The sequence below is a fragment of the Trichoderma harzianum genome (genome assembly GCF_003025095.1).
Source record: "Trichoderma harzianum CBS 226.95 unplaced genomic scaffold M431scaffold_8, whole genome shotgun sequence".
Classification (NCBI taxonomy): Eukaryota; Fungi; Ascomycota; class Sordariomycetes; order Hypocreales; family Hypocreaceae; genus Trichoderma; species Trichoderma harzianum.
The window spans coordinates 189,127-216,522 of NW_020209256.1; the positions used below are offsets into that span (position 1 = coordinate 189,127).

General features: G+C 46.7%; 13 protein-coding genes across 13 annotated transcripts in view; 4 read left to right on the forward strand and 9 right to left on the reverse strand.

The window, feature by feature from the left end:
- The window catches only part of M431DRAFT_509430 (hypothetical protein), a 2,296-nt gene extending 1,179 nt beyond the window's left edge, over positions 1-1,117 (forward strand). Inside the window, exon 2 of the mRNA XM_024919289.1 lies at positions 11-1,117. Within this exon, the coding sequence (XP_024772733.1) occupies positions 11-663 (653 nt within the window). The 3' untranslated portion in view covers positions 664-1,117. The remainder of the gene's footprint in view (positions 1-10) is intronic.
- On the reverse strand, positions 981-1,136 carry M431DRAFT_89329 (hypothetical protein; the record flags this gene model as incomplete). Its single annotated transcript, XM_024924016.1, has 1 exon — positions 981-1,136. A coding segment is annotated over one exon (156 nt), but the record flags the coding sequence as incomplete, so codon positions are not given.
- Positions 1,137-2,416: 1,280 nt separating this feature from the next.
- On the reverse strand, positions 2,417-6,474 carry M431DRAFT_118553 (carbohydrate esterase family 3 protein; the record flags this gene model as incomplete). Its single annotated transcript, XM_024912038.1, has 18 exons — positions 2,417-2,599; positions 2,670-2,730; positions 2,804-2,869; positions 2,932-3,247; positions 3,304-3,425; positions 3,568-3,827; positions 3,892-4,078; positions 4,146-4,227; positions 4,299-4,314; positions 4,385-4,631; positions 4,717-4,787; positions 4,858-4,873; positions 4,958-4,977; positions 5,050-5,176; positions 5,256-5,984; positions 6,082-6,119; positions 6,181-6,314; positions 6,428-6,474. The coding sequence occupies 18 exons, from the start codon at positions 6,472-6,474 to the stop codon at positions 2,574-2,576; spliced, it is 2,565 nt and encodes an 854-aa protein (XP_024772735.1). The 3' UTR covers positions 2,417-2,573.
- A 1,397-nt stretch (positions 6,475-7,871) lies between these two features.
- Positions 7,872-8,042, reverse strand: M431DRAFT_88782 (hypothetical protein; the record flags this gene model as incomplete). The annotated part of the gene is made up of 1 exon (XM_024923951.1): positions 7,872-8,042. A coding segment is annotated over one exon (171 nt), but the record flags the coding sequence as incomplete, so codon positions are not given.
- A 1,435-nt stretch (positions 8,043-9,477) lies between these two features.
- On the forward strand, positions 9,478-10,564 carry M431DRAFT_88926 (hypothetical protein; the record flags this gene model as incomplete). Its single annotated transcript, XM_024923961.1, has 3 exons — positions 9,478-10,047; positions 10,106-10,336; positions 10,397-10,564. The coding sequence occupies 3 exons, from the start codon at positions 9,478-9,480 to the stop codon at positions 10,562-10,564; spliced, it is 969 nt and encodes a 322-aa protein (XP_024772737.1).
- A 1,096-nt stretch (positions 10,565-11,660) lies between these two features.
- M431DRAFT_509435 (hypothetical protein) lies at positions 11,661-13,764 on the reverse strand. The gene is made up of 4 exons (XM_024919290.1): positions 13,035-13,764; positions 12,524-12,954; positions 12,328-12,451; positions 11,661-12,269 (listed from the first exon to the last, which is right to left on the reverse strand). The coding sequence occupies exons 1-4, from the start codon at positions 13,578-13,580 to the stop codon at positions 11,889-11,891; spliced, it is 1,482 nt and encodes a 493-aa protein (XP_024772738.1). The 5' UTR covers positions 13,581-13,764; the 3' UTR covers positions 11,661-11,888.
- Positions 13,765-14,384: 620 nt separating this feature from the next.
- M431DRAFT_521300 (hypothetical protein) lies at positions 14,385-15,817 on the reverse strand. The gene is made up of 2 exons (XM_024920461.1): positions 15,290-15,817; positions 14,385-15,223 (listed from the first exon to the last, which is right to left on the reverse strand). The coding sequence occupies exons 1-2, from the start codon at positions 15,744-15,746 to the stop codon at positions 14,499-14,501; spliced, it is 1,182 nt and encodes a 393-aa protein (XP_024772739.1). The 5' UTR covers positions 15,747-15,817; the 3' UTR covers positions 14,385-14,498.
- Positions 15,818-16,405: 588 nt separating this feature from the next.
- Positions 16,406-17,540, reverse strand: M431DRAFT_88427 (hypothetical protein; the record flags this gene model as incomplete). Its single annotated transcript, XM_024923904.1, has 2 exons — positions 16,406-16,463; positions 16,561-17,540. 2 exons carry the CDS (start codon positions 17,538-17,540, stop codon positions 16,406-16,408), a joined length of 1,038 nt encoding a protein of 345 aa, XP_024772740.1.
- A 1,242-nt stretch (positions 17,541-18,782) lies between these two features.
- On the reverse strand, positions 18,783-20,082 carry M431DRAFT_88762 (hypothetical protein; the record flags this gene model as incomplete). The annotated part of the gene is made up of 6 exons (XM_024923949.1): positions 18,783-18,841; positions 18,931-19,421; positions 19,483-19,742; positions 19,796-19,864; positions 19,921-19,959; positions 20,011-20,082. The coding sequence occupies 6 exons, from the start codon at positions 20,080-20,082 to the stop codon at positions 18,783-18,785; spliced, it is 990 nt and encodes a 329-aa protein (XP_024772741.1).
- Positions 20,083-22,054: 1,972 nt separating this feature from the next.
- On the forward strand, positions 22,055-22,270 carry M431DRAFT_49616 (hypothetical protein; the record flags this gene model as incomplete). Its single annotated transcript, XM_024917460.1, has 1 exon — positions 22,055-22,270. A coding segment is annotated over one exon (216 nt), but the record flags the coding sequence as incomplete, so codon positions are not given.
- Positions 22,271-22,410: 140 nt separating this feature from the next.
- Positions 22,411-23,747, forward strand: M431DRAFT_89234 (hypothetical protein; the record flags this gene model as incomplete). Its single annotated transcript, XM_024924004.1, has 4 exons — positions 22,411-22,695; positions 22,755-22,822; positions 22,893-23,478; positions 23,607-23,747. 4 exons carry the CDS (start codon positions 22,411-22,413, stop codon positions 23,745-23,747), a joined length of 1,080 nt encoding a protein of 359 aa, XP_024772743.1.
- A 115-nt stretch (positions 23,748-23,862) lies between these two features.
- On the reverse strand, positions 23,863-24,945 carry M431DRAFT_88712 (hypothetical protein; the record flags this gene model as incomplete). The annotated part of the gene is made up of 1 exon (XM_024923942.1): positions 23,863-24,945. The coding sequence occupies one exon, from the start codon at positions 24,943-24,945 to the stop codon at positions 23,863-23,865; it is 1,083 nt and encodes a 360-aa protein (XP_024772744.1).
- A 718-nt stretch (positions 24,946-25,663) lies between these two features.
- Positions 25,664-27,094, reverse strand: M431DRAFT_145884 (hypothetical protein; the record flags this gene model as incomplete). The annotated part of the gene is made up of 5 exons (XM_024912715.1): positions 25,664-25,910; positions 25,969-26,089; positions 26,148-26,334; positions 26,390-26,817; positions 26,880-27,094. 5 exons carry the CDS (start codon positions 27,092-27,094, stop codon positions 25,671-25,673), a joined length of 1,191 nt encoding a protein of 396 aa, XP_024772745.1. The 3' UTR covers positions 25,664-25,670.
- Between the last annotated feature and the right edge of the window lie 302 nt (positions 27,095-27,396).

Here is a 27,396-nt window from a genome sequence, read left to right on the forward strand (position 1 = left end):
ACTACAACAGCCACAGACACTACAACAACCACTGCAAATACTGTAACAGCGACATATACTACTACTGCTATTACTACAATTCAAACGGGTTCAAGAAGTGCAAGAATGCATACTACTATGAAAGGGATAAACACAGCAATAGTCAAGACAGCAAAGTTCAATACAACCGTCACAACAACAAGGGGCAAGCCAACCAAGATTACGGCTACCATATCAAAAATGGTCACCACTATTCCAACTAGTATCCCCGTCATAACATTTACTGCAACATGCTCTATAGCCCCGACGACCATAACGTCCTACGGCCAAAGCTTCTTTATCGAAACTCCCTGCACTACAGTCTTAAGAGCCACAGTAAGCGCCGCTTTTAAGAAGCCAGCGCCTTGCAAGGACTGTGGTACTCTCAATGCTGACGACGATGTGCATTCGAAGTTTTCCAGCAAGCTGTGTCCGACCTATTCTCGCGAGGCTATCCAAGTATCGCAGGTGGACGGACCAGCGTCAGAAAGCACGGCCTACTTGCAGCGGAACAAGCCTCTTGTGTCCACGCCAGCAGTATCCAAAAGCTCGGCAATTGTGACTGCTGGTGTCAGTATGAATTGGCCGAATCTCACTGTCGTTGCAGCTGCCTTATTATTTCTTATTGCGATTAACTTGCTCTGAGAGATGTAAAACTTGGAGGAGGTTATGGCCCAATATCTGATGATTGTAATAAATGTAGGCTTACCCATAGGCCTATTGTTGCAACTATATGAGCTGGGTAGTGATATAGGAATATAAACTAAACCTAGTTATTATAACAAACTGGGTTCCTGAAGCAATTTTTAGATTAGTTATTCCTAATGTATAAACTAGTAGTATAATTTATATTAGCAGATTGGTTAGGTTAGATGAGCTTGAGTTATTAACAAACGGTCTGGTTCTACCTTTTATACTTATTTATAGCTTACGGGACTAGGTATAAGAAACCTACTACAACTCTATACAAGCACATACGACCATATCCATTGGAAAATACGGGGTCCCGTCTGCTCCCCCAGAGTCAAGCCAATGAGAGGCAGATTAGTAGTTGAGTGGGTGACCATCAGCGAACACCGGCTGTTGTATGTTTTTTTTTTGCTTTTTTCTTTCTTATTCCTAACTCATCCACAAGATGCGGCTTCGCTCCAGCCTCCAGGCCATCGTGGAGACGGACATCATGAATGGCCGGCAGGAGTTCTGTCAGTAGCAGTGTAACATCACAGTCACCACGATTGGCTTCATTTTTGCAAACCCATCAACACCAACTGCGCGTAAAGCGTTCGACAAGGGGACATCTGTGTTTCGGATGCTTGGCAAAAGCTACGCAATGGCAGCTTGTGTGGCGACAGTAGCCAAAGATTTAACAGCTCAGGCAGATATGCTCAATAGTCGATTACAGGATTTGATGGCACCTGGCTGTATCACCATTCGAGTGGAGGTTAGCAGCAGCTTTGTATCTATCAAGGGCACGCCGACGTATGGGATGCTGCTGGGTCAGACCCATTCTAGCACGAAGCTTTGGGATTTTTGGTCCAGTTTACACGATTGTGTTTACGAATCTATGAAGAGGTATGTATTAATAGTGCTGTTTATGTAAAGAATATATTTAAATAAAGGAGAACGTGATACTTGATTCGCCCCCGTCTGCTACTTCATCGTCTCCATCAAGCAGTGTTCCATTCTCCACCAACTGATCAATATTAATGAGGAGGTCGTTCAATTGCTTAGTAGTGAGTATATAGTAAGCATTTCGTTTGATATCTACAGCGAGTACATCCCCACGCCATTTGCCAACCTCAATTTCTTTCTCGTCGGTGAGGGGAGTCCATGCAGTGTCATGCAACGGCAATGTACGGAGTGCCATTCGGAGCAGCGATTTCCCAAACCGATTTTTCGAAATTATGCGATTTCGACTCAAAAGCCTCAAAACACTGTTGAAAATATTTCCAACAAATTATTGGCCATTTGGTATGCAAACCGCACAAGGGGCGAGACCACGATTCAAGTCTGCGGACAGCGATAGATACGTAAACCCAGAGAGCCATGTGAATATGACGATTTCGATCGATGAAATCTTTTTCTGTCGCCGTTGAGACTGGGTGAAAAAAATGGTCTGATTTCTTGTTTCAGTAGTTAGCTTATGTTATGGATAATAAAACAAGAATTCATTTAATCTCACCCTATTAAGCGTTGTAAAGCGAATGCTCGGAAAAGGCGGGGCGAAAATCAAGAAATCCATTACAATTGTGATGAGATCTTCTAGTCCCTCCCGTTTAAACTTATATAGATTGAGGCACACGCGTTGAAGGTTGAAGAAGAATTGTACCTCCTTCTCCCTTACGAATAGCCACCAAAGACTGATGTGGGTAACCAAGTATATATAACCATATCCATTAGAAAATATAGAGTTTTGTTTACTCCCTTAAAGTTAAATTTGGGAACCATCCTCTGTTCTAACCATTGCTTTGCTCGAGAGAGTCTCCATTTGAAGCATGTATGATGTATGGGAATCTTATATGACAGATTTAACACTACAATAGCTACTACATCACTTACAAGGCTGGGAGTCCCGGATCAACTGGATATATATCACTTAGTAAAGTACAAAGATATAATATGCTGCAATCACACAAGGAATAATGACTTACCGATAGGGCCGTCGTCGCCTCCACTGCCTCCGCCAGGACACTCGTTGAAAAAAGTCTCGGCCTGCCAATCGCCTGGTTAGGTTCTCTCTAGTAAAACGGGAATAAACAGGGATCCTGTGTATTGGTCGGCTTACATTGTTCTTATCAGGCCAAACATGGTGAAGGTCTGCCCGCCCAAGACCCCCGAAATTCACAAAGTGCTACAAAGCAAATTGTTAACTCTGAACGGTAGTGATTATATGCATATGAATCCATCACATACCATATTCTCCCCACGGTCTATCGGTGAGTACACAACACCACGGTTAGTCCAATGGAACGAGCTCCCACCATTCGCGTCAACGTCATTGGGCTGGTACCCGTCGTTCTTGAATAATGTTGCGGCACCTGTGTACTTGTCAACATGGATGAGGTCGGCCCGGCCCGAAGCCTCTACATCGGCGAAGCGTATATTGGCCCTGTCCCAACCTTCACTGAACTTGACCTGGCCAACATTTTGGAGCCCTGTTGCTGTATTCAGCCAAGCCGTTATCCGTCCATCAGGCTCCAAGCACAGGATATCCGCACGACCATCGCCACTATCATGCCATTAGCTATAGACTTAGGAGGATCGGTGTTGACTGTGTGTTCATACTCAATATCGGCAATCCGCATGCCGCGGTCGAAAATGCCAACGCCCCATCCCTGGGTGCAGCCAGCGCTCCCCGACTTCACTCCCTGGTTACTAAACTTGAGCAACTTGGCGGCTGCATCGTACTTTATTGCCATGAGTTAGCACTTATTCCGGTTCTTTACGTTACGTTTAGACTTCGTCCCATGAGCCGATACTGGCACTTGCTCAGGAAACTAGAGACAAGCTGAAAATGGGAAAAGGGAATGTCTCGCGGATGTTACATACATCGTTATGCCACAAGGTTAGAGCTCCCGTGGCCTTGTTCTGCACAATTACGTCGCAGCGTCCATCGCCGTCAAAATCTGCTAGGTGGATGCCCACACGCGGCCCTGGGACTGACAGCGTGATGGAGATGCTATGGCCCCAATCTGGCGGAGAGTGAACGTTCGCAAAGAAATCGGTCGAATCGGCGTGGCCATCCATGTAGATCCAGACATAATCATCGCTCCCGCTGCCTGTCATGTCGCAATAGAAAACCCCATCGCCTAGAAAAGAGAACCAGGGTTGTTACTTATTCCGCTCGATACAAAAGGGGGTAGCACTCCAAACCTTTCAATTTTGTCCCTCCAGCTCCTTGATTCTTCCATACCAGCATGTCATAGTAAGTATCTTCTTCCTTGAAGTAGATGTAATCGCGTCGACCTGAGCCGTAGATCCGGCCGAACTTGATCTGCTCACGTACGCCAGGCGTGTTCATACCAGCATGCGTGATACCGGACGCGGACCAGTTCGGCACCTAACGCTCCTCACCAGTCAACAACTCAAAGAATTTCAGATGCCAGGACAATGAGATTGATGCCTACAATGCCAGCGCCTGAACCACGCTGGTTGATCCATGTATCGACGTCTCCCTGATCACCAACCCACATCCAATCGTCTCGGAAGCTATTTAGCCGCGAGTCAGTAACACTATCCCACAAGGAAATAGTGCTTTACGATTAGGGAACGCAACTTACTCTCCGTTTAGATCGGCTATCAGGGAATTGTTAGTGCTTGATTCAAGATAAAAGAAGAGACATCAAAAGGGAGTGGAGTCTCGTACCGAGGCGAACGCCGGTCTTATCGCCCTTGTTCTTGCCAGTGAAGACAGTCTCTCGCAGGCCAGTGTCGGTGGAGAAGCCTTGCCAATAATAGTTTCTTCCCTGGCCTCCGTTCCTGGAACAGCCAATGTCACCGTTATCGTGGATGAAACAGACATCAGCCCTCCCGTCGCCGTCTATATCAGCAATCCGGACGTCTGCTGATGTAAAGTTTCCACTCGCCGGGACAACCACGCCGATGTTCTCGAACTAATAACCAAGATGTGTCCTATTAGCAGCTGCTCGCATCTTCTTGATGAAGCATCACTCCGGAGTTAGTAATTAGCTTTCTCACCGTGGGAGGTCTTGTTCCCTTATTGAGGGAGACTGTGATCTTCGTGTCCGATCCAATGCACCAGAAATCAGCTATGGTAAAGAGTCCAGTGGTTAGCACGGCTCGGATTCATCGGAGAACCCTGCGAAACAGATATCTCACCAAGTCCATCATTATCCTGGAGGGTTAGATGAAAGCAGTTAGTACGATGGTAGAACAAGTAGCGGCCTCAAAGCACACTGTTTGGGGAAGGTTCACGAACAAAATCGGCCCACGCATAATCTAACAGACAACCAGACTATATTAGCAAGAATGCAACAACCACCCTATGGATCGACATGGGAAACAACTTACTTGGTCCTCCGTCACAATTCTGCTGAACGTCCAGCATCACTGACGACGCAAAACTGCCGTTGCCGAGATTTTCGCGGAACCAGTACTCGTTCTTACCATCCGTGGCAGACCTGTGGTAAATGCGAATCTGTTGCAGTTAGCCAGCATGATCAACCCATGGAACAAGGGGCCTGAAACTCGAGGCGTAGAAAGAAAAGGCAGCCTACCCAGTCATCTAAGGCCGCGCTTCTGTCGACACCGTTGGTATTGGTCAATTGGGCAAAGAACATGTGCGAAGGGATAGCATCAGACTCGGTCTTGTCTGTAGGCTTTTGGATCCTGCCGTCGACTAGGACGCCCATGCTAGTGGACTTGTGGACGTAGATGCCGTCATCGTGGCCAGAACCATTCTGCGTAATGATGGGCCCGCGCGAGACACCGGCCTGTTTGGCACAAGTCTCGGTGGGTTGGGAGTCGTCTTGACCGTTATCTAACGGCTCTGATAGGGCAGAAGAAAGTTCATTGATGGCCTGCCACCAGACAGAGGCCATGAACTCGTACCCATAGTCGTTTGGGTGGATAGGATCGTCCGAGAACATGGTCGCTTGATCCATAGCGGCGTTGAAGTCGGCGAGACCTAGCCTGCCGTTCTGGATCTTTGGTACAATCTGGCGGAACTGGGCGCTCAAATCTTTAGCACAGTCTGTAATACCAGGACTTGGAACTAGGGTTGACATGATAACAACGACACCAGGTACAGCGTCAAAGACGCTTTGAACCAGAGACTGCATTCGAGCCCCGGCATCCGGCAAGTCAATATTGAAACTGCAGTCGTTGGTACCGACGTTAAGCAGTACCAGGTTGGGCTTTATCCATTTTGCGGCGTCCCAGGCCTGTTGTACACCACTATGTCCTGGGCTTTCCGTAATGATCCAGCCGGGATGCCCTTCGTGATCCTTTGCGCACAAGTCAGCGCACTCGTGCTATATCGAGTAGTAGAAGTAGCGGCAAATGAGGAAGAGGATAGCCTCTTTATCCTAGGTCAATGGTTACCCTGTCTTTCATTGTCCCCGTCTGTCCTGATCCCACCACTGTAGCCAGCATAAGTCAGTAATTTGGCATTTACTTCAGTTGGGGCCACGAATCCCTCACTGTTCACTTGCCAACCTTCCCAGCGCAGTTGCTCTCGTATCCACTTCCTATAGCCGTTGTCGTCTGACGAATGTATGCCCTGCGTGATAGAGGCACCCAGAGGCATGACCCGGAGCCAGAAATCCTGGGCGGCTCTGCGACTGAGTCCGATCCCGTCGCTGCCAGTCGCACCGCTGTTGTTGGTCGGTGAAGACCTTATGCCTTCAAACAGCGGAAAGGAGGCATTCCAGGTCTTGGCGAGGCCAACATCTGGTCCGAAACCTGTCGCGGTATCCTTCCATGGCGATATGGCATCTTGTGCGCCGACGTGAGCGGGTAGAGCAGAGACGGATTGAAGAGCCAAGAGCACCGTGCAAACACCCAATTTAGGCGCCATAGATGGGACTTGTTGCAAAGGACCTTGAATACAAGGTCCGGCGTGTATTGTTGAAGATTCTTTTACGCCATCACGACCAGACGCTGATCCTTTGTATTGTCAACTCGGCAGATCACTGCGTATTTAATCGGGCCATGCGTATTCCTTCGTAAATAGCACTTGACTTAAACTGGAAACTGTCTACAACTTAGTGCGTATTCTGCAGGCGTGCAAGGGATGCGGCCGCGCAGACACGGGTGCTTGCAGAGGATTTAAGTGTTGTTTTCGATGTATGCTGATCTAACAAGTGCGTTCCCCAACGATCCTATAAGAAACTAATAGCCCTTTTTGGTAGTTGCGCCTATGTAACCCAAGCTTTTAGGCACCTACTTAAGTGAGGCGGGGGTATATAGAAGGATCATGCTTTTTGGTCATAAAACTTACATATCCTTAAACATGGGTACCCAACTGGAGCATCTGGGTGCGGTCTTGGGATGTGATTGATATGACATCACGAAGCATTAATATCCACGGCTCATCTCTCCCTAAGCCTTCTGCGTATCAGTTGTTGTCGAATTTGAGGACCCCAAGCACTATTTCCGCTTCAACTTCAGACACCAACACAATATTCAAATCTCCAAATTTGCTGATTGTGAATGGATTGATATATGGTCAAATATAACAACTGGGCTCTCGATACTCAGGCTCTTCATCCAAGGCTCCAGTGGCGAAAGCAATCGAATGGCTACAGTCCTGTGAGAAGCCGGCATCAGAGTGTTCAGGTAATGTCAACACGTCTAGCAAACAGGCTGTGCTCTGGCGAACTCTACTTGCGGACCAAGCCGGCAGCCAACAGCCTGCCCCAGCCGAATATCGCGACACTATCATACATTCCGCTAATCCTTTGAACACCTTCTTCAGATAGAGCTGGATGGAAAACATGATCCAGATCTCATCCTTGATGCGCGAAGTAAGTTTTGGCTGTTTGGTAAAGAATTAGGCTCTTGTTGCCGAGGACGGAAGCTAGACATCGTGCAGGGAGGTATGCTATGTCTTGTTCCAAGTACAACATTAGTAGGGGATCTCATCACGGTACTTGACGGCTGTCAAGTTCCAATCGTTCTTCGCCAATTCGGGGCGTCGTTTCGGGTAGTCGGAGACTGCTACGTTCATGGAATCATGTATGGAGAAGCCATAAACAGCGGTGGCATATTAGCATTGTCTTCAAGGAAAAGGCAATCCCGAGTGCATATGGCGCGCCAGAAATTCACCATTAAGTAGCAAATATACAGGTATGATCTACATATCTGCTATCTCATTTATGTAAGGTTACGACCTATTTATGCTTCATGGTTATAAATTGATTGAAGAAACAAACTAGCACATACGACCATAGGTAGAGGAGAATTCGGGGTCCCGTCTGCTCCCCCATAGACAAGCCTCTAACCGGCAGATTAGTAGTTGAGTGGGTGACCATCAGCGAACACCGGCTGTTGTATGTTTTTTTTGGGCCTTTTTGCTGTATTTATTAGATTTGAGGTTTTGAACAAGCTTACATGTACTCTTTCTGTCAAGCATATACGACTGCAAACTGAGGGAGCGACTACATACATGTAAAGATTCACTACATTTGCATTGATACTTGCCAGATAGAACCCGTCCTATCAGTCCGGATCAATCAATCCGACCAGCTTATTGTTTATATCTCAATGGTATAAGAATCCATCATGGAAGAGCTTCGTCATTGAAATTTTCATCATCGAATTGTGTAGAACTTGGAACTCTATAACGGCGGTGAAATTTGGGTTAGTATAATGCTACATAAAAGCGTTCTATTTTCCACAACTTCTTCAAGAACTGCATTCTTGCTGTGTATGTGTCACTTACCAGCAAGGTAGTTAAGAAACGTCGTAGAGCTGGTCAAATGTGCGACGATTGGGCTGAGTGGCCACCAATCAGTCCGTGTCTAAGGTAGAAAGGAAAATCCCCGTCTGCTCTCCCAGATTTAAGGCAATAAGAGTAATATTAGTAGTCAAGTGGTAAACACTGGCGAACACCTCCTGTCGTATGTTTTTTGTTCTTTTTTCCTTCTTTCTTATGTAAAATTAGGATGACTGATTCTGGTCATTGAGTGGCACTAATCTCCCTAGGTTAATATTGAGATCAGAGTGTCCATGTCCACCTATTGAACTTGACAGTGGCACGGTCTACATATAGGCGTATCAACTTACGGTACAGAGACTTACATTTCTGCTTTATATTGCAGTATTGTTCATAATGTGAAATAATACAGTGTTCAGCTTGTATACGACGTTTTCTACGTCATATCGCATTTCCCCCTAATGCTCTACTTCATCGCACAAGAACTGAACATGTTGATCCAACAAAGCGAGTCATGCCCAATTCAGGCTGCCAAGTCTGATAACCGTTTCCCAATGAGTTGAAATCAGGTAGTTATGTCTTGCAACTGTCTAAATCTAGGCTGCCACAAATTCCAGGTAACAATCAATATCTAAATCCGATTGCTATAAGTAAACTGAACTCCTATGTACACATATATCAAAATCAAGGAATATGTGAAATTCGAGTAACTGTGTCTAAATCTAGCTCCAAATCGGTGCACCATGTCCAATTCAGGGTGCCATATTTAAGTCAGGCAAGTGTATTCAACTGCTAGTATGCACATAAATTAGCACGCCTTCTTTATCAAAAATGTAATCTGCAAGCCTCCTATATAGAAATTTTGTTCAGCGAAGTCCATGACAGTATAGTGACAGAACACCTACGTCTAGGTAGGAACCGAGATTAGTAAGGTGTCGGGGGGCGAAAAACGCGTAATATAAAACTCGCGACCTCAATACACGACTTACGGCCGAGAGAGGTCTTTCTACTATGAAGTATCCGATATATCCATTTATCTAATATCTTCCTTACAGAGAGCTATGAGAAGTTCGTCGTCTGCGCTCCGGAGAGTGGCATTGCGCCAGCGCCATCCCTCAGGAACAGGCTTACCATCAGAATCTATCAATACAGTCGAGGTCATTGAAAACAAAGTAGAGAAAGTACTCCTCCTATGGGGCGACCTCCCAGCCTGGCGCCGCGACAATGCCTTCATTCACTCTGGCTACTGTCAAATTCGTCCTTCTTACCGGCACTCGCTTCACTCCCTCTTCAATCTGCATAACGAATCCGTCAACATCTGGTCGCATCTCATCGGTGCCATTGTCACTGTCGCTAGTTCGCTCTACTTGTACTACGTCATCCGCCCGCGTTACGATTCTGCTACGCTATCTGACGTGCTCGTCTTCGCATGCTTTATTGGTGGCGCAGTGTTGTGCCTTGGCATGAGCGCGACGTTCCATGCTGTGCTGAACCACAGTCAGAAGGTGGCGCAGTGGGGGAATAAGCTAGATTATATGGGAATTGTCGTGTTGATTGTCGGAAGCTTCGTGCCGGCACTGTATTATGCCTTCTTTTGCATGCCTGCGCTGCTCACGGCGTACTTATGCCTAGTGAGTTTGGCTTTGAGAGGGCGCCACGAAATAGCGACGGCCACTGACAAAGACCTAGATATGTCTGCTTGGCACCGGATGCGCCATTGCCTCGTGGTTAGAGCAGTTCCGCAGCCCGAAATGGCGGCCATACCGAGCCATAATGTTCGCCGGTCTTGGCTTATCCGGCTTTATTCCTATTATCCACGGTGTCACCATCTACGGCTATAAGGGGCTCGAGGACAGAATCAGCGTTACCTGGATCATCATACACGGCGCCATGTATCTCTTTGGCGTAGGTGTTTATGTGGTTAGCTATACCAATCGTCTCTTACAGTGGTGGTGACTGACTGACCGACTGGGAATGTAGGCTCGATGGCCAGAGAGGAATTTTCCAGGAGTATTCGATATCTGGGGCAGCTCCCATCAGATCTTCCACATGTTTGTCCTGCTCGCTGCAGCAACGCATTTTTATAGCATGGTGAAGGCATTTGACTACCATCACACGGTCTTGGGATCCCATTGCTTGACCGAATAAATCGAGGCGATTTCGGTCGCTACCGATCTCTCTATAGACGGAATAATATGTATCATTCTTATTCCGTTACTTGAGCTTTTCACACACCCGAGACATACGATGCGCGCAGGGCCGTTTCTCATCGCTACTGCTGCCCTGGGCCCGATAATTCAGATTCCACCCCCCAACGGTGATCCTCAGCAGTTCGTGTGTAACGCCAGGAGAGGATCTACAGACCCGGCAACGCCGTCATCAGTCCTTCACATCGCCTGTAACGGACTGACTCTATGGCTTGCGTCGTCTGCTACCCTTGTCAAGACCTACTCTTCTTGATGCTAATGCCTCTGCATGCCGCTACCTGAGACTCAAACACCCTCTAGGGACATTAATATTCTACACTAGAAACAATAGAAGCGAACAATGGCACTGGGTGAACAATGAAATGGGTCAGGTCTGCACACGATGCTTGACAGGAGGCAGCATCAACTCCGTTGTTACTTCACCGAAGTCTTCCAGCGATGTTGGAGAGTGCGACCATGAGAGGAAGATACCTGTACTAAATACTGTTTTTATTCACGCCCCAATAAACCCACATTGGTAGTCGCCAGAGATGGGGCAGTTCTAGACTGCGCTTTCGCACGGTGATAGCGATACGTTGTTTCTCTAAGCCCATCAGAATTTCCTGAGGATTATCGAGTCTGCATTTTCGCATTGTTGCGTTGTAGTAGCGGGTCGATGGTAGGAGGCATGACGCAATACGGCTTCAGAGGCGTCTTTGCTGGTGGATGAAGATAAAACTGTCGTTGATTGGCCATATCCAAGCGGAGTGCTCCGAAGAAGTTGTTGGGGGTTGGGGTTTAATGTTTCGGTAAGAAATGGCGTTCTTCTTCCGTCCCTCCTCTCACCCGCTTCCCCTCCACCGTGTCAAATATACGTCTGTGACACGTTTGCATGATACTGTTGAGTTTGTGATAAGATATTGTGATGAATATCATTTATACAGGATCCTTAGAATGATGGCCTTTATCGCTATCGCAGGAGTGTTAGTATTCAACACATGGGCACTCGAACTGTGGCAATGAGTGGCGCGATTCTTTCCAAGAAGATCATGCCACTTAGCATTTGTATCGAAATTCGAGCTCAGCATCTCCCCTGGCTTTGTATCTTGTTAGAAAATCTACTTCCGACCGTCGCGATTGTTAAGAGTTGGAGTGGTGGATGGAACCCCCCCAGATGGGTGACTATGTCTCTTGTCCCACCCCCACCAGTGTAAGACTGCAAGAATCGAAATCACCAAGTGTGAAATATTTGGGGTCGCTGCCGCTACTGGACTAACTACAAACGACTATTCGTCCGCAGTGAATCTTCTAACGATATCTACCAACCTCTTTCTCGTCCCCCTCCGGCTAAAGACCTCTCCGTGATCTAAATCTTGAAACCACAGCACATCCAGCCCGTCATCACCTTTCCAAATTCCATTCTCCCAGCCTTCGGTCTCCAGGGACCAGTCATCTGTGCCCGTCAGATACGCCATAACTGTGCTCGTGTCCACGATTATGTCTCTGCCGGCCAGCACAACAGCCACGCGATGGTGCTGGATGTCTTCCTTCCACAAGACATTATCAGACCATATGAAACGTCGGAATAGCGTGTGCGCGACGCCCATGTCCTTGGCGCCAAAGTAAGAGAGCAGGTGTTCGCTAGCGTTGGTCGGCTTCCGGCAGATCTGAAGTGTTAAGGTTAGCAGAGGCCGTTGGTAGTAGTAGTGCAAAAGGGAATGTTACAAAATTATATGCTACATCGGGGAGATGGAGCAGGAATGACACAGGATCAACGAACAAGATCGGCCCGATCTTGCTTGCGATCTTTGGCTTGTGGAGGAGATGCGTAGCAACCACGCTTCCGTAGCTTCATAGAAAGGAAGTTAATATACGGCAATGACCAAGACACGAATCCAGGGGAAACAAGACGGCGACTCACGAGTGTGACACTAGTGTAAATCTTTCCCACCCATGTGCCTTTAAAATGCAATGAACCTCCTCGCACATCTCATCCTTTAACATTGCCTCAGGTGTTATCCGAGAGCTAATTGGCATAATTTCTATAGCGATGATCCCAACCTGCCCATCCGACGGGTCCTTGCTGTCTTGGGCATTAAGGTCGGCCAAAAATGGTATATACATGTAGAGGCCAACACCGATACCGTGTATAAATAACACGGGGAGCCTGGCCTTGGAAGTATGCGGCCGGTACCAGTAAGTGAGAGCTCTGGCAGGGGAACGATAGGCGTTGAAGAGATTGAGGAGGCGCGTGGGGAAGACGGCGAGAAACTGTAACAATGACGTGCGGTGGAAGTCGAAGGAGTAGAAGCGCAAATAGATGGATGCTAACGTATCGACAATAAAAACACACTATAGAATCGAGTTAGTACACCTCTCCAACTTGTACTATAGGCAAGAAGTTCATTGCGTAGCCCACCATGAAGACTTACCAGATACCATATCAAACTTCTATGTAACATCTCGACCTTATCAAGCGTTAGTCTAAGGCACTGCGCATCACCGCGGCCAGGTTCCAGCTTCCTCCCCAACAACTTCTCCATCTCTCCAACATACTCCTCCAGCTCCTCGTCATATGCCGGATCAGGTTCGCCAGTGTTTAGGAACGCCCATCGGAAGAAGTCTTTAACGTTCTCCCGTTTAATCTCTGCTACCGGCGCATCCCGGAACCATTTCGTTAAATACCGGTCCGGATCCGGGATATTGCTGTGGCAGCGCAAGAACAACCTCCGGCGATCGTCACGGTCGGCTGTGGGATGTGTCACGACTGTCTGGAGGTAAATTTTGCGCGGGAGAAAGACGACAAGGTAGAATATTGCCTCGAGATTGAGCCACACCTCTAGCACATGGGGGACATGGAACGGGGGATGGATTAAGCAGCTGACGAGCGAATAGATAACGCTAAGGGGTGCAATGAGGTGCAGGAGGAATATGCATGTTCGGATGTAAACGTAGTCCCAGGCGGATATACCTATCATGGTGTAGGTAGGTATATTGCCGCCAATGGAGTAGCCTGAGATGGGTGTAGTTTGGTTACCCGGTGAGTGATGGACGCCCCCGGAAGAAAAACATGTGCGCTGCCCTAAGTTCAAAGAGACATCCAAAAGTTATCCGTGGGAGGATGTGTTTATATCAGCAATGTGTCCATTTCACAAGTTTGGCATGTGCATTTCCGTTGAGGAAAATATCTTTAGTTCAATTTGTTGGGTAATGTTTAACAATAGACTTGCGCGGCATACGACCGCTAATCTCTCCATTCTCCGACGCACCGGAAATGCCAAAAATTGACATGTGAAAGACTGCTAGTAGGAACGGCCAAGGGTGATAGGGGTTCGCCTTTGGCTCCGATTGGCGGATGGCTTTTGGGGGTATGTGATCACGGCACTGTATCAGCCGCCTTAGATAAAGGCTGGTAAGATACAATTCGCAAGGGACAAGCTGTTAAGGTTTAGAGAGCGGTCCTGGTTATGTTGGCGGATAGGTCAGGCTGGATATCCAGGCAGTGTCTTTTGCTACCTACTAAAAAAAGTATATCGAGCAAGTTCAATTCGATTGTTGTAATATGAACTGGCCATTTAGCTATTGTAAATGAGTGTAGAGAAGAATATATATAATATATGGAGTGTTTATTTGTGTTCCCTTAAGTGAACATCCTTCTAGAATAGGCAATCGTTGACTTGTGTTACACACTTCTGATTGGCTGGTCGCCTAAGGGCTTGTCTGTAGCGCCTACCCTGCCTGGGCCGTGACAATGCGTACCAGAAATGTACTTATTTGTGTTCCGTTGTATCAATATTGTCTTATATATAAACATATACACTTTAGTGAGCTGTGTTATTAATTATCAACAATAAAGAACGTTAAAGAACGAGAGTGTCCGCATTGGTTGAATCGTCCTACAATTTGAGCTTTCTTCTCCCTTCTGTCCTCGACTTGTTAATCAGCTGCACTACTGCTTCATACACCAGCATTGTCGTGGCAGAGGCTGGTATTGCTCCAATCAAGCTAGTTCCCATCCCCGAATACAAAGCACGCCAACCTTCATCTCGCAATATTAATCTGAGTGTGTTGACTATGCCTCGGTACATAACGGAAGACTTCCATGGCCTCCCTCCATTATTGTTTATTTCCTTGAATTGGCCACCTGCATCCATGGATGAGCCTCTGTATGATGGTGGCATTGCTAAGTGTTGTGTTTGCAATCTTGTTCGAATAACTTCGTGTGGATATGTGGCCGCAGTTGCACATGCTTTGCTCGCGGAGCTGGCTGCCAGAATCCCCAAGACCTGAGACCGGCCCTGGTCCTCACGCCAACTTCCAAGTCCTGTTCCTGTCAAATATCTCTTGAATTGTTCATACAGCGGAAATTGTATAGCCACGTTTGTTACACCAAGCAATGACGGAGTTAGCCCTGAATAAAACGAAATGATGCCTTCTCGGTAATACATCTTCCGAACGACATCTATGATGGACTTGTACTCTCTCGTGGTATTCTCGATAGAGATGTTTGATTGAGACTGTAATCTGGTTTTGATAAGCCACAATGGATATGTGAATAATGTAGAACAGGCACCTCCAGCAACTGCTGATACACATGAGGATACCAATATACGTTGTGGGCCGTTTGGTACAGGTTAGTACTACACGCAGCTATTAGGACGGAGTGTGTGTGGCAGAGGTGACTTACTGAAATTGTCTAGTAAAAAATCATTGATCTTATGATATATTGGGAAGTGTATTGTTCCCCTCAGGAAGCTTGCGAGCATGACGGGTCCCAGTCCTTGATACATACCAACCAATCCCGCTTCATGCCATATTGCGCGCCCAGTACCTATCATGCCTCTGTCTTGAAATGAACGTCGTTTGCTAACGGCGTCGAGCGTCCATAGTTGCAGACCATGTCTAGCTTGTAGTTTGGTTTTCATAACGTCCAGAGGACATATTACAATACTAGAGGCCACCCCGCTAGTAGCTCCGGCCAAACTTCGAATTGACGTATTCGATAAACTGAGTGTGAGGTCTTCTAGATGGGAAAGTCGGGAAGTTGACTCATGTGGACATAGTTGGTGGCAGTGACCCACGACATGGGGGTTTTCGGTATTCTGAGAATTGCAAAGAGATGGTTCCTGGTGCTTGACACGCATTATGGATAGAAAGAGTAACTAAAAATGTTTGAATCATCTCATTGAGTGCATTTACTTCGCCTTGTCCCAAGCTTTAAGCACTGTATATATTTATACTTATGCTCCCGACGCTGATGGAGCTGCCATTATATAGCCAAAGCTAGTGAAATATATGCGAAACACCGTGGAGTGTTTCGCCGCTTTTACGTCATACTTTTAATGTTAAGCGCAGGTTAGGTTTCCCTCGCCCTCTATTCCTACGTAGCTGTTAGCCATTCGATGACCATTGGATATTCCAGCCAATAAGAAAAGTGTAAAAACGTCATCCAATCCAACGCCATCAGGAACTTTACAGTACGTCAGCTTGTTGAATCTGGGATTGTGTGGCGCAGTGATCAAGCACACAGGTGACTTAGAGACAAAGGTCATAGGAACAATCCAGATTCGGCACCCTAACCTTGTCCTTGCACACATCTCGAGAAAATCCGTCATCCTGCATCTTTCCCAAAGTATTAATATGAAATGTCAACAAACGAGATATGGCCCCAATGGTATTATTTCACCCTACTTTGCACCAGGAACGAAGTTTTCACCTGCCTTCCGATCAAGCCCTCCAATCCAATCCACGCCTCAATCGATTATACAAATGAGCTCTCCATGCTCTTCATCAAGCGTTATACTCAAGGCTGTGTCTTCCGAACCAAATAGTCTGATGCCCGTACTCTTTGCGTCCATTCACTATGAGATAGTCAGGTAAGTTTAACTGTCCTGATGAAAAAGATTTGTAGGAAGAGTGGGAAGGGAGGGAAGGGGGGGTTAGAGGCTAGAAACTGACCTCCAGCTTCCATCGTAAACCTTACGTGATTCGGAAGAACCGTATTGCGTCTCATTCAACGCTGTTTCAATTACATATGCCGTGATGCTTGTTCCACTCGAGATAATTGGCTTTAGAGGATCCACACCTTTCGTTCTGAACAGTTCCATCAGTTGATCAGACGGCAAGAATGCCTTCGTTTCCGGATCCAGCATTAGGTCATATGGGATATTTATGGAGCCGGGCATGTGTCCTGACGGTGAGTCTGGTCCTGATCCTGGATACTTTCCGCTGAACTCGTCGCTAGATCGTGAATCCAGAACCTGTATGCCCTCTCTACCCTCCTTATTGTGGTCCATGATTGCTTCGCGAACTTCCTCATAGCTGGCAATTTTCCCTTCGTCTAGCTTGGGAACCGGGTACGCACAATGCTTGAATCCACGTATCTCCCCTTGTTCTGTCGGAAGGTCCTGTTCCACCCAAAGCCGGAAGTTATTGAGGATGTGCACCTTCGGGTGGCCAAAAGCCTTCAACATCCATCCTACCCTCGGTGCCGAGAAGATACCTAGCTCTTTTGTATCATACACTACCAGAATGTCCTCTTTGCGAATACCCAACCCACTCATAGAGGCGGCGAAATCCACGGCGTTGGGTATCATATGAGGAAAGGGGGAGTGCGTGTTAATAACCTTGTCGAGATCGAAGAAACGAGCTTTCGGGATTCTCTCCTGGCGGAATACCTGAGAACCCGTGCGGCCCTTATCGTCATTGGATGGAAACCAAGAGGCGCATAAAGGAACAACTCGTGGCTCGGGGGAGATGTCGGATGGTGGATTCGTCTTAATGGCATTGTGTAAGTCGCTCGGACTCACGAGATAGGAGGACATTGAACGACGGGTTGTTGGCAGGCTGCTGTGATAACTGAGAGATAGTAGGAATGCGCGAGAGCTATATCTAGGCAAACTACCGCTCAGAAAGGGGAAACCTGTTAGTACAGCCATGGCGTCGTATTTTTAGCTGTCCATGGCTGATGCTATAACGTCGGAGATGAAGCTTTAGTTTCCGTACTGGCCACGCACCAAGGGAAGACGGAGGCTACTAGGTTGACAAACGGTTTTAAAAGTGACAAGTTGTTGGCGGATAGGATGCGGCGTTCGAGATAATATAATCTATCTTACTACTGACGTCAAGAGCAAAGTGGCGCGATAACTAAAACTTGATTTCTCGCAAAGCCCGCGTCTAACTACATCCAATTTAAATGGATGCGTGGGTGATGATGGTGTGGCCGTCTTAAAGATGTTGATTATCATCATTATAAGGCGAGCGGCTACTTCAAAAGCCTGGGAGACGACCTGGGGATACCATTATGAATGTACGTCAATATCGGGGTGACATCACGATTGCGATACAGTTCGTGGTAGTCTACATTGCTTATTACGCACTAAAAGTCTGCACATCTCCTTAGCTGTTGTTAACCTTTACCCCGCGCCGGGCCTTATATGACCACTATGAGATGAGGAAATAACTTTGGGGAACTTCAAGTTATCTCCTTGTATGGCTTGAGCTGATAGGTTTCATATTTCCCACTGATTCAGGATGCTCGCCGCCGCATTTTGCCCAAATGTGACCAAGCGTTCTCCAAATGACTTTTCGTCTGGGGAAGCTATGATAGAGTGCTAAAATGCATAGAGCATGCCCTTGGTCACTTCTTCTGCCTCGTTTGATGCTTGGCCATTCTTTGATATAAAAATGGACGGCAACTCTTAAGCACTGCCTTAATAACATGCCATAAACACAGCAGGGCTTTGGACGAAGAGGACCAAATTACCGCAGCATTCATCGCCGCCAGGCACTTGTCCGTCAGTATGACTAAGGACAGGTTACGCTGATAAAGAGGCTGGAGGTTTTCTAAATACTCAAGCATTATTCTGACTAGTTTTACCTGAAAGGAAAACAAAAGCTATGCAAAACGACCGGTGACAGGAATCGACTCCAACCATGTCAAAGAGTAACATCTGATGCTGGTTTGTCTTGTAGGTGCAGTCAAGGAGCAGCACGTCTGGATTACTTTGAAGGAATGCAATTGAATCTGGATGAGCAAAAAGATATCTGGTAAAGCATGGGCTCTTGGTCAACAGATTGGAGGGGAAGATTTGTTTTGCGGGCGTGTAAAAATGAAGGGAGCAATATAGAAGACACAAATCTTTCCCAATGACACAAAATTGAACTCGGACTCCCCATCACTACTTTAGGACTGTTGCCATATATGGAAAAGCAACATGATAGGCAATCTCAATCTCATCTAATATATAAGCAACAGCAATATCAGCATTCAACGTAGTCAACACAACAATATTGATGCAGGTTCAGAAGTTGACTAGATATACGAACCTCGCATTCCCGCAATGGCTTCAAACGAAACGGCGAAATTATTCATTGCCCCGATGATATCCTCCAAGCCATGCCGGAGCTCGTCGAGGAGGCGTTCTGTATCCACAGATAAGTCGCCTGATGATATTCGTGCGGCAGGGAGTATGGCGTGAAGTTTATAGAATTGCATTAGAAGAACGTAACTAGCTTGCATTGCACAGCATGTACAGGTAGGCATCGCTCGACTAATCACCCCGTCAGATGTCTGGGGAATCGGCAATCTTTGTAGCTGCCGCGCAATTGTTAGAGCTGATGCCACGCAAATTTCGGTGGACTGATCGTTTGTGAATGGAGGCGACTGGATCATATTATAAGCGGCGACACTTGCTTCGGCATCACTGGTCACGCTGGAAGCAGTATTGAGAGTATTAGGAACCGAGAGATCACAGTGATTCTCGGCGAAGAGTGGCGTGTCTGAGAAGGCTCGAAATCGATGAAGACGGATTCTTGTGCTGTAATGTGGTTAATAACCTTGGGATATGCAAAAAACTGCGAAACTAGAAGCAAAGGTACCTGGATAATCTGATGCGAGCAAGCCTTCGCATTACTTCTGCGGTCGCTGACTCGTAGGCAGGGTCAAACTCTATTGAGCTTGAAACAGGTACATAGCTTTCGATCCGAACGGAGACCTGAAGCACCCATTTGTCGAGCATCTTCATCTGCTCGAAAATCCTAGACATATCCGCGTGCGAGCTTAAATGTTCGTTATAACTGGCAGTAAACTTGACACTCGCGACCCCGATTCGTAGAGCTTCGAGGAAGATCAACCATGCCTGAGATGCCAGAATTAGTTTGCGCACGTACAATTGCCAATGAAACAGCTCACTTCTGGATCGGATTCCAACCTTGGATATGGAGTTGTGAAATGGCTGTCATCGTCTACGTTTAAACAGGCCTATTGATGTTAGCAAGTTCGGATTGGTTCTCAACGTGTCGTTCTCCGACACTCACACTTTGTCGAACCACAGAACATAGATGAGCACAGAAATACTATTCGCCAGTTAATGATTTGGCATATCTCCATGTGTGAAAATTACGAACTGTCATCCACCAAGCTCTCCTCTTGGCTTCTGAAAAAGTGTCATTTTCGAGACCCATCCGATGAAGGGACATATTCTTTGCAATTATCAACGCTTGGCTTGCTCGAGCTGTCATTTTGAGCAAATTGGCACGCTCTGTGTGCTCATAGTTGCTCAGAAGAAGCAGTGCCAGGATGCTTTCTAGCTCCACTGGCGTTTGTGGGTGCAACGGATCGCGGGATATTGAAAGTTGCTCAAATGCGGTCATAGAGCTTATCTGGCGATCTGAGATAAAATCGAGATATTCTGAATCTGCGTCAATACGTTGAAGGGCCGCCTGTGAGAATTTTTGAGCTAGAGCTTTTCGAAACGAGACACATGCCGCGGCGGTACAGCGTGTCTCCTGCGATAGAGGAATCAGAGTAAGTACGGCAGAGAGTGCAAGACTGAGTGGAGAGATCGATTGATGCGGAATTATCTTTTCCGCAGCCGAGAGCGGCCATTGAATCGGACAATCGAGAGTTGGACGAGTTTTCGGTGGAGGAAGTATTGGAAAATACTGATGTACAAATATGTAGTATGCGTTCAAACTTTGCTTCGTCATCAGTCAATCTAATTTTAAGATCAGCACCAGAACATATTGAGCAGTCTAACTTACATTGCTTGCTCGCTGTCATATATCCTCGCACAATGGTCGTCGATCGACTCTGTCACTGAAAGAGTTTCGCTTTTCGCATATAATGGTTGCTGCTCTCCAATGGTTTCGGGGCGTCTGAGGCCGGCGCCTGGGGAAATAAAGTGTTCAATACTCTCGGGGTTAAGGAATTCTAAGACGAATTAACTATGATTCAAAAAAGTCAACAACAAGAGGAGAAGACAGACGCTGAGTTGAAGGAGACCTCGAGGCATCGCTCTTGTTAAGGAATTTTCTCTGAACGCGGCTTTTCCGTGAGCCGCCTCTTTTACTGGGAACATAAGAGCAATCACGATCTCTGATTTCACACTAGAAGGCAACGTTAGGAATCTTGTTGTACTCGCATTGCTAATATGGCGTGTGTATTGTTATGCAACTTACGTTGTGGCATGGTAGTTCACCATCACAACGTGTTCTCGATGCGCGACTGCGGCCCGTTAGAAACAGTCTCAGGAGGGGAAAAGAAACGGCATGTACCAATGCAGGCATGCTAACTTTGCCGGGGGCATTGCCATTTTCTTCACTGCTCTTTTTGCTTGGGACATGGTACGTTGATGGACAATTGATGTGGAGGAGACAAAAACCCCTTGCTTTCCAACAAGACGCTGCGGTTTTACACCAATCACGAAATGATCCTGTGAACTAACCGCGACTCGATTGAGATTGATGCTAGCATATCTATGAGTCGCCAGGTGTTTCTCCAAACACCGCGGGATTTGATGTTTTTGTATTGTTCAATTTCTCGAGCAACAGGACAACTTGACTAATAAAGGTGGCAAAGGAAGATGCCGCAAGCTAAGCCGGCGGGAATACAAGGGCAATAGCGGCCGAATTTTGTCCACTGAACAAGCTTCTGGCCGGAGATCCTTATTGCGGAGTGGATTTCTTCATGCATAGTAGTCGAAGCCACCAGTGGAGCTCAGGCGGCCGGGCCGGGTATTGTTCTGCTCGGTGTTTGAGCCGGTGATTCAACAATTCTTCTTTTCAGCTTTTAGTGATTATAATCTGCTTTATTATACGAACTACGGCCTTCCTTGGCCTACTGTGGACCGCGAAATGTCTACAATCACGGCAGATTCCATTGAATGTGTAAGTTGAGCGGGCTGGGCCGGGTATTCGGTGAGCCCTGTTCCACTAGTCAGGGACAGCGCCCTACTGGTCCAGCTGCGACCAACGATGTAAAAGGCAGTTCTAAAGCTTTACGGGTTTTTATATATAATAAGTATTGAGACCTGCGCGTTTAGCCGACAAAATTCGATACCCTCTGGCATAGTATCCCGCTGCTGATCTTTTTCTCCTGCTACCTTCGAGAGGGCCCCTCCTTCGTGTAGGAAGCGATACCATCATGGATGGCAATGTGAAGAGAACATGTGCTGTTAATGGAACAAAGGTTTTGACTGATTCAAGGCACGGGACAGAAGGCGTCACCGCCTCCTCGACAACTCTATTATCACCGCCCGACAACGTGGCCGTAGATCCTACGGTTAATGCCCCGCAAAGCGAAATGGACAAAATGGACATTAGTCCGCCTCCGCTACAGAAGCGCGAGAAGAATATTTGGATCGTTGTTCGCGCGTTTACTCCAGCGTACGTCTACACATTGCCCTTTCCCCTCGCCCCTCATGTCTTGGCCTGGTCATTGGAAGGGCGCGTTGTGATTGAACCTCCTGGTTTGTGTTACTCTGCGCGGATGGAGTCTAAAAGGTTTACAGATGGTTTACAGTCAACATGGGCACTGGAATTGTTTCGATTCTTCTTCATAATCTTCCATATAATGGCGCGTGGCTATACTGGATCTCTGTCATCTTCTTCGTCCTCAACCTTACACTATTTATCCTCTTCACGTTTATATCCGCTCTTCGGTATTTGATATACCCTGGGCTCTTCATGACCATGATTAGACACTCGGCAGTACCTCTTCTCTTGGGAGCATTTCCAATTGCTCTCTCTACAATCGTTGAAATGATTGTCCTTGTCTGCGTACCGGCATGGGGTCCCTGGACGGTTACATTGGTTAGTCACAGTAACTAAGTATGACAAGTCTCAATATCTAACTAAAATCTGTTCAACAGGCATGGACGTTGTGGTGGATTGATGCTGCTATATCGATCATAATTTGTTACTGGATACCATTTGTCATGTAAGCCACGTCTGTTACCGACCTTTTATAAACTATGAAACACAATCCCCAGAACTAACGTAATTGCCAGTATGCATACTCACGACATCAAGTTGGCGACGCTTTCTGCAACTTGGCTTCTGCCTATCGCCGCTCCCATTGTTGCGTCCGCCATAGGTGCAGTTGTAGCCGAAGTTTTGGAAAACGAACAACATGCTCTGTGGACTCTCATCACATCATACTTTCTTTGGGGTACCGCAATGCCTTTGTCTCTCACCTGCCTGGTGATCTTCTACCAACGCCTTTCAATGCACAATCTGCCGCCCCCAGAGGCCATTGTGTCCATGTTCTTGCCCGTGGCGCCTCTTGGTCAAGGCGGATATGCAATCATGCAGTTGGGAAAAGTCGCAGCAGAAGTTTTCCCTAAAACTGACACTCTTAGCATGATGGGCACCCACTCCGGAGAAATACTATACGTGATAGGCTGGATTGTTGGCTTCATCATGTGGGCAAACGGCCTGGCATGGATCTTCTTTGCGTTGGCTAGCATTAGTCGACGTAAATTTCCCTTCAACATTGGTTGGTGGGGGTTTACTTTTCCTCTCGGTGTGTGGGCTGGCGCAACTATTGCGATTGGACAAGAACTGCCGTCTAGATTCTTCAATGTTTTGGGAACTGTAAGTTATACATACCTTTCCTATTGTAACCATTTCTCTTTAATGTTTGGCTCTGCGATTGGTCCTCGCAAAAAAAAAAAAAAAAAAAAACCATTACGATATTAGGTGCTAATTTAACTGCAAACTAGATTGCGTCGGTCATAGTAACGCTGCTGTGGATCATGGTGGCCATAGGTACGATCCGGAAAATTGTCGATGGCAAAATCTTCATGGCACCAGATTTTGAACAGTGGAAGAAGAAAAAGGACCAAGCCACGGAAGCGGCGTAAGACATCAGTTGCGTGAATCTGGCGCACCTACTCACTTCGTTTGAGTATCATCGCCTGTTATTATTTAAACTCCTTTAGAAATCGAGCAGTCTTGTCTAATAAAATAAAATACACGTTACTTCTTTCCTCCATCTTCCCCTCGCTTCAGAACCGGCCAGATGTTCTCGGGTTGGACTCTATCCCAGAGATTTCCCTTGCCAGAGCTTTGCAATACCTTGTCCTGTTGACGGAACCAATCTTCTGCGCTTTTGACTCTCTCCGGATAAATTTCATCTAGAAGAGCATAGTCTACCTTGAATAGCTCATGTTTAAACGCGTTCCAGAATCCAGTAAAATTTTGTTGCGTAGTCATCGTATTGGGATCCTTTGGATCAACTCCAGCGCCCACTGGTGAGTGTGCAACTTTTGACAAGGCCCCCGTGGTCCAGTACTCATCCAATGATACATCCATATACTGTGCTTTATGACCTGTAACACTCTCAAATGCAGTAGCTAAGTCTTTGAAACTGATATGCTCCATCGCAGTTACAAGATCCATACCGCTGGCACGCTCAGGGTTATCGAATTGCCAACGGACATAATAGCCACAATCCTCGAGGTAGCTCAACGGCATACGACTCTCACCGAGTGGAACGCGCCAGGTAAGAGTCCCGTCCTCAATGGTTGGCGTCATGACGGTTTGAGCACCAATAGTCATGTCGATATATGGAGCCACTGTGAAAAGACTTGCGCCCATTCTATCCTTGTTGTCGATATTTTGGAAGAGAATCCATTGTCCAACTCTCCCTTTCCCATTCATATGTCCGGCGTTAAACTTTGAGTCATACCCTCCTAGCTTAAGTGCATAGGGGAGGCTGCCGTATACAAAGAATTTGACACCTTCCTCAATAGCAATCTCATATGTGCGAATGGCCCAGTACATCTCAGCCTTCTCGCCCGTGTGAAACCCGTCGATGTTGACAAATGCTCCATCACAGTCCTTGAAGCCGTCACGAAGAGTCTGTTCATTGTCGAGAGTGCCCTGAAGCAGTTCCACATTGCCCAGAGCGAGAAGCTCAATGGCGCGGCGAGAAGAAGTATCCCGAGTTAAAACCCGAACTTGATACTTCTTGTCATTTACCAGCGCTGTAACGATAGGAACTCCTTGGACTCCTGTGCCACCGATAATAAAGATTTTGGAGACATGGTGTGAGGCCATTGTGAGCTTCTGTAGAATGTAGCAGACGAAATGGCGGCTAAAAGATTGTATAAGTGAATGAGATTGTTGATGGTAGCCATTTTAAACTACTTATACACAAAGAGATATAGGCAAGCCTCCTACATTTCCAATTGCCATTTCTGAGCTTATCGAGCAGAGACGTCATCTCATCTTACCCTTATGAATCTAGCAGCAGTCGAATCCGTAGATGCCACAGCATACACAATTTGCCTGATGTAGCCTAGTTTTGCCCGGAGCCAGATCTGCTTGGAGCGCTAACTGTCAAAGGTAATTTTTGTATTACCAACAGGTCAGATGGGCGCATGAACATGTTTGGCTGAGACACTGTCTACGTAGCATCTATCGTGCAGCAGTTGAGTAAATTTGTTCAAGTTGGCACGATAAAACACCATCATTAATAAATGACCGATATTGCAGCGGTCATGTGGAGCAGTCGAATGTATTTGGTGGATAAAGCTTGTATCAGCTGTAGCGGAACAGAAACTTATTTGGACTTTTATTTCATTGGAGACTTTTCTTCAACCGACTTGGTCGGTAGGCTACAAACTTATCTAGCAATCTAATATGCTCGTCTGTTCAAACCAAATAAACTTTTATACAGCACATAAACAGATAATGACTACCATTTCCAAGCGACATCCCAGACCAGCTAGCCTTATACCAAGGGCAAATGCCATGAGCCCCACCTATAATTCAGGTCGCAATCACTGCTCCCAAACTTGTCTAAGAAAATCTTCCACATCTGCAAGCATAACTTCGGGCTTCTCCATGGCGGCAAAATGGCCACCACTCTCATGCTGGCGATAGAACTCAAGAGTGCCAGTCGTCTCGGCCCAAGCTTGGGGGATTGGTGCAAGCTCCTTTGGAAAGAAGGAGTAGCCGAAATGCTTTTTGATGTACCATTCAGGGTTCTCATGAGCTCCAATAACGCCGGGGGTAAATAGCTAATAAATTAATCAGCATATGTTTAACAAGAATAATTTAGAATTAGACTGCATTTACCTGTCGATATGGGTAGATGGATCGTGGGAAAGTCTCAGTCAACCAGTATAGTGTAACTGAAGTAAGGATCTCGTCAAGCGGCGGGTCCTCGTCGGTCCAAGCAAGAAATTTTTCACCAATCCTAATACATTGATCAGCTTTCTTGGATCCTGGAATGACATTGTGGAAGAGTCGCGTACCATGCAAGAAGCGCAATCGGGTTTGAAGCAAGTACAAGTCCAATTGTACTGGGCTTGGTTGCATGTTGAAGAGCATATGAAGAGCCGAGATTTAGGAAGGTATTAGCTCGCTTCAGGCTCTCTTTCTCAATATCGCTAATATGAGCGTCCTTGATACCCTCTGGCTCGGGCATGATGCAGAAATTTACTGTATTGGGTATTAGCATTGTATTTTAATGAAGCAAATCTAGCTTGTAACTTACTATGAATAGCCTTAACCGTGTCAAAGGTTGCAGCCATAACACGCGAAACCTTGCTGCCAATATCTCCGCCCTGGACTGCATATCCATTGCCAAATCCCAGGTCAATCATCAATGTGTTCATAATACTCGCAATGTTTTGAAGTTGAAAGTCTCGTGTGAGGGGCGGAGGCGAAGAGAAGGCATAGCCTGGCAAAGAAGGGACAACAATATGGTACGGAAGTGTTTCCGGGGTGTAGCGCTGAGTCAAGATCTCCAGAATGGAATAAAACTCCAAAAAGTTACCTGGCCAGCCGTGCAGGCAGAGAAGAGGGACTGCATTGGGCTTCTGAGAAAATAATGCCACGAAGTGGATATCGAAAACATCTCCGCCCTCCTTGATAGGCAGAGTGAAGTTGGGGAAGCTGTTGATGCGGTCTTCACATTTGCGCCTACATGTAATGTGTCAACTACGAAGCTGCCCATCGGGTGTTGTTTGTGAGCTGCAGCTTACCAGTCCCAGTTCCCCCACTCTGCTTTGGCTTGAACTAGCCAGTCTCGGCTTATACCAAATCGGCCATCTGTCAATTCATTCTCGTATGTCTTTGGTCCAATCTTGGATAGCTTCAATAGAGCTTTGAAGTCGCTAAGCTGTTGCTCTGGAACAGACACAGTAAAGGGAGCTGGAGTGGACTTTCTGTTGGTGGGGAGGTTTGCAAAAGACGCCATCTTAATAGCTTTTGTAGCTGAATTATTTCTTGAAGATGTACTTAAGCTGTTGGCTTGGAGTAGTGTTGTTTGATGGTTGGAGTTGGTGTCTGACAGAATCTTCATGATGATGGAGAGCCAAGGCTACTTTATAGTTCTCATCTTGGTTCTTTTTGTCTTTATCGCTTACAATCTTTTTACAGCATCAATGGAGTTTCGTCCTATGAATAGGTCTTCACAAACATGGCCATTGTTCCCATCTGAAGTTACTCTGAAAGCTTGATTCCATGCCTCGGATTGCCTATCGGAGCGTCTCACCTAAG